The sequence below is a fragment of the Cyphomyrmex costatus genome, unplaced genomic scaffold, assembly GCF_001594065.2.
Source record: "Cyphomyrmex costatus isolate MS0001 unplaced genomic scaffold, Ccosl1.0 scaffold6, whole genome shotgun sequence".
Taxonomy (NCBI): domain Eukaryota; kingdom Metazoa; phylum Arthropoda; class Insecta; order Hymenoptera; family Formicidae; genus Cyphomyrmex; species Cyphomyrmex costatus.
The window spans coordinates 145,638-157,062 of record NW_017280155.1 but is presented as its reverse complement, the minus strand read 5'-3'; the positions used below and the strand labels follow the sequence as shown (position 1 = coordinate 157,062).

The following is an 11,425-nucleotide window of genomic DNA, read 5'->3' as shown; positions in this document are numbered from 1 at the left end:
TACTTAATATTTATTGTCCATTACTCGCGCGAAGTATATATACATTGTACATACATTATCGTACAATTATTTATAGGATATCCAAGGAACCATCACTCAAATCGCGTCTCTTTTCATTCGCAAACGAGAAGAACTGCAGAAGCTGATCGAATGAATCTGGCGTGTAGACATTCATAAAAAGATCGGCTCGCGCGCGTTTATGCATAAAGGTTTTTTATAGTGCTGCATAAAGTATTCAGATTTTTGAATTGTAGATACGCCAGCGACGGACGTCGGGAAAAAGTTAAAAGCTGGCGATAAACCGTTAACCGTTTATTGCTACTTCCGCCTCGGGGGCAAACGGCTCGGTCCGGGAAATAATTCAGTAATAATGGATGAGAATGTTCACTTTTTCACGCCAGCACGAAGATACGTACATATATGGAATATAATGTCGGATATACGTGACTTAAAAATAAAATCGTATGTGAAAATATGAAATGGCAAAAAACATAAAAGGTGACAGAATTACAGCGGCGTTATTTGAAACTGGCGGCCACTTTCGTTACGTTTTTTCCTTCATATATATATATATATATATATAACGTATTTGTCAAAGAGGGGACGCACGAAGGAAGCTGTGATCCAAGAAGCGTCGAAGCGGCGAATCGCTTATTGGATTAACGGTCTAATGAATAACTCCGGCGAATGGCTCTATACACGGTGCGTGTCCGTGCGTAAATTGAACAAATTATAGAAGAATGCCTTTGGTGTTCGTGGGTGGACACCCTATGCCCCTATATAGCAGCGTTGCGGCTTTGCAACAGAGAAAAGACGACGGTTCTCAAATCTTACGCTCTCATTTGGGGGGGAGCGTCAGTTTAGCGTGAATGCCACCGTTCGATGCTTTGTTCCGATCGCGTTCCAATTATTTTATTCAAATTGACATCATTTGATTTAGCGCGTGAAATTTATTTACCTCTATTTTATAACGGAGGCAAAATCCTCTTTATGTTGATTATCTTTAGCTATTAAATAATAATTAGCTAATTGTCAGTTGCAACTCTCATAAATATTTCATCTGACACTCACAGAAGGTGTGGAACGTAATAATTAATGAGAATCGTCGGTTAGCTCCGACCGACATGAGTACCTTCTGATTCGTGCAATGGACAAGTGGTCATAATTACGCGCGATGATACATGTGCGTGTGCGTGACAGTGCGTGCGTGTGCGTTTAAGATGCGTACGGAACACGACGAGTGACATCTTAAAGCGAGATCAGTGCCTCGTGGAGGACCTCGAGGGAACCACGCGCATAAGAAGGAACGTCTTTTTTCAATGTGATTTAACGAATTTTCAAAACTTATAACGCGCGTGTAATTGTCCTTGAGAAATGCTGCTTCTTATTTGGATACTCTGTATGACAGGTATCGTAGAAAATATCAGTGATTACATTGATCAACACCGAAATTGTATTCTGCATTAAAATTAGCCAATTCGATATTCCTAGTTGTGATTCTCATATTATATATATTTAAAAAAGAGACCATCTTAAATACAATCTTAAAATGCCATGAATCCGCATCAGAGGGCCGTTTTAATATCTTAAGACAATACTTGAAATGATTTTGAAATAAGACCGGACTACGCGACTTGTACTGGTTTTAAGTTTGAAAAATCTGGATTTAAATGTAAGAGAGCATTGAGTGATATCATTTTGCAATATAAGTATAAATAGTCATTTTTCTCTCGACGAAATTTAAAAGTAAAACTCGCTGCCGTCATAAAAACTCTAAAAATCGTCATTCTTTTTCTTCCTTTACGCCATTCTTCTAAAAAATTATAACGTGACAGCGAAATTTGGACAGAGAATTCGTATATTCAGCAGGAAAAATGCATATCGTAACTGACTATTCATATTCGCGATACAAAAAAAAAAAGGTAAAATTTTGTTGTCCACAGTGCTGCAGGGATCGCGTGACATTAAAACGTATATAGAAGTAGAAAATATCGTGTTGTTTTGGAAGGAAGGAACGTCAGAAAATTATCAGATTCTGAATTGTTGATGAACTTTGTAACGTTTTGTTATTCTCGCACGCATTTCGCACAAGTATCTGTGTTCGAAGAATTGAGTCGGAAGGGTGATAAAAAACTAGAACGCGCCTCTCTCTGCTCCAGCTATCTTGCGCTCGGAGGAATATTTTCGCTGACGTATTCGAGTTGTTAAAAATAACTCCTTTAGAGTTTTAGAATTTGCAAGCGGATTAAGAGGGAGAAAAATGAATTGCCTGCATTATATAGAGATCCGTATGCGAGAGAAAATATTCATTTCTTAAAAGCTCCTCTTTGCGGCCTTTACGCGACATTTACGCGACATTTACGCGACATTTACGCGACATTTACGCGAATATGAATGAAATTGATTCAATTTTCACTTTATTGTTTCACCACTTTAGATAATCATCGCGATAACGAAAGAACATGTTCGGGCAACCCAGTTTTCTCGTGATCGAACCCACGAACGAGTTAATCGGACTGAAATATCTCCTTATGGCGCGGCAGCGTAATTATAGCCATATTTCCGTATATGTGGATCGATTTTTTCGAGAGGGAAAACCGTGGGTTATGCATGCAGGGACGCACTGTAAAACTTGTGCTCCGTGTTTGCTTACCCACGTCAGGCGCACGCAACTTCGGCAATCGATTCGCCCGCCCCCGCGACGCTTCCGCAAGTGCGTGAGGGAAGGCATAATTGCGCTGTAGTTTCGCTTTCGCAAGGCTGACCTGTTATGTATATGCAACACGACGCGATCGATCGTAAAGAAAGAAATGGATCTCCATAGTGCGCGTGCATGCTCGAGGGTTGCAGGAAAATTAATTCCGCGCAGTCACTATATGCGCGTGCGAGATAACGCGAGGGATTTTGCGTGTCGAGGAGGAAAGAGAGATAAAAAGAACAGGACGATTATATACGAGTCTTGCACGGAGGCGCGAACGCGATTTCGCAATGCGGCGACCACTTTGCCGCGCGGTGTCGTTAAATGATAATTTAGTTATTATTATGTTGCACTTGTGAGAGCATATATCCGTATATATGTGTATTGTGTGTGTCTTACAGGAGTTCAAGCTGCGACGAACAGCGACGGTCACCCGATTACGGTACAAACTTACGAGAACAAGACTGTCTTGCTGCCGTGCTACGTGGAGGGTATATATCTGTTAATGATCGATTTTATGCGCCTCGCGTTTCTTCGTCAAAAGATTAATTGTCCGCGCTTCCATACCACACACTCTCTCTCTCTCTCTCTCTCTCTCTCTCTTCTTTCTAATTTCGTCAAGTGTGCGCGCACGTACGCGCGCGCTGGTGTAGAATTACTGCCATTTACGAAATTGCCCGACAGACCCGAACCCGCAATCTCAACCCACGCGATAACAAACGCCGGGGTGTCTTTTGAAACGTCGTTATTCCTACCTATGCGGGCGTGCAAAATTAGGATAAAGTGGCACACGTGGAAAAGGGTGTGTTTCCGCGCAACTGCCGTAAGCTGAGCTCTTTGTATCGCCGAGAGCATTATAAATGAGTCGTTATGGGTCTTGTTAGAAATCTTGCTTCATTAAGACGAACATTATTTTATACGTTATGCTTTTGCATATTCATTCCTTTCTTTCTCTCTTTTTTTTTTTTTTCTGCACGTCAGTTGATTTACGTTGTTTAAAAGAGAAAGAGAAACAAAAACTTTCCTACCGAGGTTTGTTTCTTTTTTTTTTTTTGCCTCTCGTTAGCAGGTAGTAAAAGTACTTTGTGTGTCGGGTCCGAATGTTTCGGACTTAAGTGACGTCTACGATGAGATTCTAACAAGACGTAAAACTTTTAATCAATTACAGTCGAATGTGAGATTAATACTCGACTAGGATGAGTTAAGGTTTAAAATTTTACTGTAGACGGAAAATTCATATTTGAGATTGTCTTAAATACAGTTTTTCCATCATAAGATACAGTCTTGAATAAAGAACGGACTATGAATACCGCCCTTATCGTTTTGGGAGTAAAACCTCACTTTGTGGAAGCTACTTTAAGCCCGGGCTTGTTCAAGTATTCGGAAAAAAAAAGGTATAGTTATTTCTGCCTCGTGTAGACGCGCAAACTAAGGTGACATGGTGGCGAGAAGAGGTCCTTCTAGCCGATGGCCGCAGCTCCGGGCAAGAAGAGCAGTCGTCCGAACGAATCACCCTGTATAGCAACGGCAGCCTACGGGTTCGCCACGTGCAGCGAGAGGATAGCGGGCAGTATGTGTGCCAGGTAATCCGACCGTCTCCGTGGGGATACGTCACGCAGCTATACTTCGAGATCGAAGTGATGTGTGAGTAGTACATTGCAGCACACCCGACGATAAGCGTCCCCCGTGTAACGTTTAACCCGAGGGGTAAAATTTGTCTCTTGTATATCGAGACGAAAGAGTTCTTTGCTCCGAACCGAAACGCGTCTTCTCACGGGCGGCGTCCTATATCTACGATATCACTTCCGACCGTTTGACTTTCTATACCGATCCCTCTGACCCTCTCCAAGGCGGAGATTTGAATTTTGCATGAAAGTGTAAACACGATGTAAAGTCGACTTACAAACGTTGTCGAGTACAACGGAGATTTATTTATTCGCTCGCGCTACTTTCCCGCTCACAGATCCACCCAGCGTGGAAACGCTGCCCGAGTCCGGCGAGCTGGAGGTCGATCTAAACAAGGAAGTGATAATGCAATGCGTGGCGAAGGGTGTACCGGCCCCCATCATAAGTTGGAGGACGAAGGTAATCGATATTCCTGGGCTATTCGATATTATACCATATCAGTCAACGATATTACGCGATATCGGCGTCAAACGTTCCCACGTACGTTAATGGGAAACGTTTGATGAGAGAAGGAAAAAGAAAGAAAGGAAGAACGGAATGAAACGCGACGCGAATATTCATTCGTGCATGAGATTTCCCTCGATCGGGCAATAAGTCAATTTAAATTGGAATGGTAAATGCGTTGTCGCGGTGTATAAAGCATGGTTTTCTTCTTCTTCTCCGCAGGGCAGAGAAATTCCTTTGAAGGACAATCGGTCGATCCTGAAATTTTCTGCCGACAACCGAAATCTTTCCGGCAAGTACACCTGCGTGGCCGACAACAAAATCGGCGAACCGGCGGAGGCGCATATAGACCTACGTATCAGATGTGAGTCTCAGTGTATTCCTCGCAGGCAAAAGTTGACGTTACTTGTCGTAATTTTGAAACGTCGAAATTACTACGTTTGCACGACTTGATTCGCGCCAGTTAAAAGTTACAACATCGCGAACTTTGACGTAAATCGAGCCGCAGTCAAAACGTAGTCGACGACGACAAATAACGTCAGCTTCTTACCTGAGCTGTGTATATCTTATATATATATATATACTTTGTGTGGCTCTCCGCCGTACTTCATTATTAGCTGTAATATGGGCTTACGAAGTCGTTTCGGGAGCACCCGCGATTAATCGAGTTTAATTACGACCGCACCGAAACGATCATGCAAATCGCGCCCTACCCTTCTTCGTAGCAGCACAATTAAGGAATTGCCGCAGATTGCTCCCTTTAGTACTCCAATCAAACGCATGAGCGAGCCAATTATGCTGATTGTACAGTTGCTACGAGTGTTTTGCAGATGTTAATCAACTTTGTGATGCACTAACAATCCTTTCGCTTTTGTAATATCAAAACGAGCCTTACATGTATCTCAGAAGTGCCGCTTTAAACAACACGACTATACTATACATGTGTGCGCTTTAATGTAAATTTAAGTAACTAGAGTGACTTTGACAAAACTTTGATAGTCTACGTGTATATTAACAACCTTCTCCAACAATGTCTCTCCTGTAACGCGAATAAAATTAATTATTAATTTTTTACGTGATGTTGAAGGCAATAAAGTCAACAAGTAAGAAACATTCAAAAACTAAATTATAATAAACAATTAATAAATACTATATAAAGAAAAATTCTAAATCGAACGGTAATAAGATTAAATATTAATATAATTTATGACAGTCTCCTTTATTTTCTTATTTATTTTTATGAATTTTTTGTTTAATCTAACAAGGATTGGATTAGATATAATAAATTATATAGGTTGAAACTTTGTTTCAAGTCAGTTGGATTAATTGCCGATTAAATTAATCGGAGTTTGACCGGAGTCAGCCTAATGCCCGTTTCTAACGAATGTAGCTTAACTTTAATTTCAGTTTAATTTACTTTTTATCTTTCTCTAGTTTTAAGAATTATAAAAAGATAAAGAATAAATTAAACCGAGATATTCAAATTAATATAAATTTGTAAAAATGAGCCCAAGTCATTTAACTCGAGTGAATATTATCGCAATCGAATCTTTAACTTGAGAGTAAGTCACTTTACTTTTTTATATAAACGATCACGAGTATTTTGACACTCCAGTTAAATTAAAATCATTATTATTAACAACCTATTGTATGCTATCGTTTTATGGATTCAGTAATAATTTTCTGAGAAATATGTAAATAGAAATCAAATAAATATTAAACGGAATAAGAACGTTATTAAGTAGCTTATTATCACTTTTTTTTATTACGGATTTCCGATGGAATTTCACATTTAATATTCGTGAAAGGTAGTTATTAAAAAAGAAAGAAAATATGTCAAACATACACAGAACAATATCGTACAATTCTTCCGTCGCTATATGGCGTATGAAAGTACTCGAGATGATTTCCCAGGTAAAGTAATCTTTCAATGCTGTATCTACACTGCGTATCTATTATCCTCGCAGATAAGCCAGAGATCTATGTGAAGAGACCATGGGCGCATGCATATCCAGGGATACGAGTAACGCTAGATTGTACGGTGTCCGCCTGGCCCGAGGCAAAGGTGAGGCTGCTTTCCCCTAAGACTGTCAATATGGCGCGCAATTGCCCGTTAATTAATGGTTCGAACAATAATTAACGACGCAAAGAACACGTGCGCGCGCGGGGCCGTCTTCAGCATCGTCCCGTAATCGGACTTTTAATTACATCGCAAGTACGCGAGCGAACTTTGCGCACCAGTCGTGCTTGTATCTCTCTTTATTGTATTATACTTCTGAGGGTCAACATGTGATACTATAAACGCTTTGAAACATTTTTTTTTTTTTTTTTTTTTTTTTTTGGTTAGTTAATAAAATTCTAACAAGTAATATTCATTTATTAGATCCACTATACCATGACAAACTTTGTGTATAAATGTTTCTTCCTTTCTTTATTTATTATCTTGTTGATTTAATTTTATTATTCGTTAATTGTATTATATTTATTTTTATTTTTGTATTTATTTATTTATATTTATGTTTATATTATCACATGTTTTGTATTATTCTTTTAAATGTCAACACATCTCACTTAATTTTGAGATTTCAATTTTGAATAAAGATGACACCAGGGAATTTTCACGTAATCAACTTATTTATTATCACAAGCGATACTAATACTGGATTATAATAGTTGGCACTTGAAGAGGACAAAAACTATTGTTGAAACGTCTGTATAATTTCTTTGAAGAATATAATTTTATACACACGTTACAACTTGTGACGGCTCACATAGGCCAACGTAGGCTTATTTACCTTCTCATTTTTAATAAAATTCTTTCTCCCAAATCAAATATTTCCAAGTATTTGTATCGAAGCTTCGATCGCATTTCGAGGCACAATCCTTTAAATCGAGGATTTTCCACAAGAAATAAGCAAATCGAAAAACGAACGCGAATGGAATTTACTTCTGCAAGAATGAAGATTTCGTCCCTCGTCTTTCTGTCCTCTCTCGAGGCCAATGCAAAATTTTATGCACGTGATCACGCTCGTCTCGGTCGAATAATCTCCGCGCACCCTTATTAACTACAAAACAATCGACGTAAAACACTTTGAAAAGGTAAAACAGGGGTCCGATAACTCTCGCGGATAATATATTGTAAAAATAAATTTTTACGCTCTCCCGTCCCGAATTCCGAAACTTTAATATGCGATAAAAATTTTCCCTCTTTATACGTTAACGTTAACAAAGCATCCGGAACGATACGATCGATCGGCGGTGTGGGTTTCGACGTCCAATACAAACACGAAATATTTTTCTGGCAATACACAGCGACTCGTCTTTTCGATTTCAACGAGTTCTTCACGCTCGCGGTAACTAAATGAAACCGCCCCTCCTATCTACCGAGCAATTTCTCACCCAGATCCCTTAAAGCTAGTCGCACGTGACAAATCGATTCGTGGGGCACGTGACTTACTGTTACTTTTTTACTTCCTCGCAAAAAAAGGGACCGAACGAGTCAGAGAGAATTGTTATCACGGCACTTGGCGATTCGAGCGAAGAATAACTATGTATTATACCAATATCGAGAAGTTGTAAAAATTCATGTTTCACGAGATCTCTTTTCATTTAGGTTGAATGGTATTTCAACAACAAGACAATAAACTACACAACGTCGCGGATAGTGAAACATAACACTGAGAATGATCACAGTCTGTTGATAAGGCACGTAACGCCAAGCGATTCCGGTTCCTATACATGTAGAGCATCAAATTCCATGGGGATCACCGAGAAGATGATCGAATTATCGGAGATCGCAAATCCGGCAGTGTTCAAGAAAGAATCGGCCAGCGCGTCTAGCACGTCGTACAACTTTATCTGGGTCGTCGACAGTTACAGTCCTATCATCGAGTACCAGTTTTGGTTTCGCAGATACAAGGTAAGAATTCGTTCATATAGTTGAGAATTGTTAATCAATAAAGAGCCCCATTCCATAGGAAATCTCGGGAAAATCAATGTCCCGAAATCGACGTTTCGTCATTTCCTAAATGAGGCGTGTGGGATCTAATCGGCCGTGTGGTTTTCGTGCGTTGCTCGCGTTACGATGGCTGCAGCGCATGCAAAAGCTCGCATAGGAATAATTGAACAAAAGGCAATGCCCGCGCGACGGGTTATTACTAGAATCTTCAGTCATAAATGATTGATTTCCTGAATCAATAATAAGAGAGGCGAAAAAGAGATGCCGGAAGTGCAGAGCGAAATATACAGAATATTGAAGTAACAAAATATTTGTCGGGTTGTCTCGGCGCGCTCTACGAAGATTGAAAGCTGTTTTATCAGCTAATATTTTTTTCCTTTTCAGGGGTAATTCATTTCCTTCATTTTATCTTGCTTTTTCCGAGTTGTCTCGGCCTCGAGATAATTTACAGAAAATGTGAAAAATGTTGGCAATATAATAAGTCTCCCTGATACAAAGTATGAGGAATCGTAATGAAATTAATTTAATATTAAATACTGTGCCGAGAAAAAATATATTATACTGTTCTCATTGTTTGACGTGTAATTTTTTGCATTCTTATGTAACGATCTTATAAATTATATAATAAAATAATATATATCGAGAGAATAAATTAGTTGTCGAGATCCGCGTTTCTATGTCCTTTAAAAATCGATTTCAGCATGATTGAAGCTCTTTACAGATCTATTTTTTCTTTTCTTTTAATGCATTGTAGAAGAATGGCGGTGGTGAATGGCACAAATTGTATATACCTGCTGGTGGCGGTGACATCAGCCCGGTGCACGTTCGCTCCTTCAATTTGACGGGGTTGGACGCGGCAACCTATTACGAGGCGGTCGTTTTGTCCAGAAATCGTTACGGATGGAGCCACCCTTCAGAGATACTGCGCTTTCACACCGAAGGAGCTCGTAAGTAATAAAGATAAGTCGTTCGCATATATCCGTTACCTTCTATCTCTCGTTCCCTCTATTTTGCGCTCGCGCGCGACATAGCGATGGAGATATGTCCGTGAGAGGAAACTCGAGTCGTATGTGAGATAGTATATCGCGTCCTATTTTGCACGTTGCAGCTGTCGATTCCAGCGAAAATTCCGAGATGGATGGTGATCAAGAGCAGAACAGGATAGCAGGTAAATCTGACGGTTCTATTTCAATCTTTTTTTTATCTTGGGTAATTGCTAAGAATTAATCTTAATCTCCCTTACTTGTATCCTCTTGATCATACTAATTTATATTAAAATTTTTATTTATAACGTGACCTTATTTATTTTGACTTGGATACCTCTGACAAAAAAAGTTGATAGAGAACGATAGAAAATCCTGTCATTTTGAATATGGTTCGTAATTTGAATCAATCTTATAGGAATCTTATAGAACTTGATAAAATACGATAGAATTCATAGCCAGTCAATCGTGATGCTCGCAAAGTCGACGATAGAAAATTATATAAACTTATATAAAATAATACAAATTGATAGAAATGCTATCATATCAACTTTTTTTTATCAGAGATAAAAATGATTGTGGGAATTTTCCTACCTCATTACTTAACATCTCGAAAATGCAAGAACAAAAACAAATTATACGTTACTTATTTAACTTACAATTAGTTTAACTCCTTTATACCCAATGGGACATACATATGAAACCCAGCACATGAAAAAATCATATCCATAGTAAATATTGAACTTATTCAATTAAAATTAAATAAGGGCTGCTTTAAAGAGGAAACATTTTACGGAAAAGAATATATCGTGATAAATCTCTCTCTCTCTCTCATCTCACGTTATTCTTAAATAGAATTATGAATTTGTAAAACATGTGCAAGAATACAGATGAAAAGAATAACATTCGTAATTGTTAAAGATTATTAACTTATGTTATTTGTTTGTAGTTATACAGATCACATCCATGTCGCAGCATTACCTTCTGACAACGGATGCAAACGGATCGATTTATAATCGAGCGCAGATCTTGCCGTTGATATTAAGTACGCTATGTACTTTAATCATAACACGCGATAGATTTAACTAATGTTGTATAAAATGCGGAGAATAGAAAGTAAGAGATTGTTGTAATTTATGCGTATATGATACGGCTATTGTTAAATATTATCGTTATCAGTCATGTTTGCGCATCAATGAGTCATTTCCATTAACAAAGAGATTACAGTATCATTCGTACACAGTTGGTTACTTCAATATGAAAGATCATTAGTTATATAATGTAAAAAAAATTCAAGAGTATAAATTTTTACTATATTTTGTGATTTCCTCTTTAAATTTATACTGCAATTCTGCGAATAATTTGTATAATCAAAGCGATATAAAATAAAAGTATTAATAATTTGAGAACTAGTTTTGTCGGTAAATTCTGTTGCATTAGTTTGGAAACCTGCCTTGAAAAGTGGAAACAATATCGTCAGTCGACACTAGTTGCAGAAATTTTGCTTTTATGTAGGATTTACCTCGGCAAGTTCTATGAAAGCTGCATTATCGGCTAATATTTATTCTGTTCTCCTCATGGTTCGTTTCCTCATTCGTACCTTTCAAGAATAGTCTCGGTTTCGAAATAAATGTGCGAAAATGTTGAGAATACAAT

General features: G+C 38.4%; 1 protein-coding gene across 1 annotated transcript; it reads left to right on the top strand.

Annotated features, from left to right (window-relative positions):
- The first annotated feature begins 1,322 nt into the window (after positions 1–1,322).
- LOC108779456 (limbic system-associated membrane protein) lies at positions 1,323–11,060 on the top strand. Its single transcript, XM_018546892.1, has 10 exons — positions 1,323–1,408; positions 3,100–3,189; positions 4,118–4,342; positions 4,662–4,783; positions 5,051–5,192; positions 6,796–6,893; positions 8,442–8,747; positions 9,541–9,733; positions 9,895–9,954; positions 10,719–11,060. The coding sequence occupies exons 1-10, from the start codon at positions 1,375–1,377 to the stop codon at positions 10,856–10,858; spliced, it is 1,410 nt and encodes a 469-aa protein (XP_018402394.1). The 5' UTR covers positions 1,323–1,374; the 3' UTR covers positions 10,859–11,060.
- The last annotated feature ends 365 nt before the right edge of the window (positions 11,061–11,425 follow it).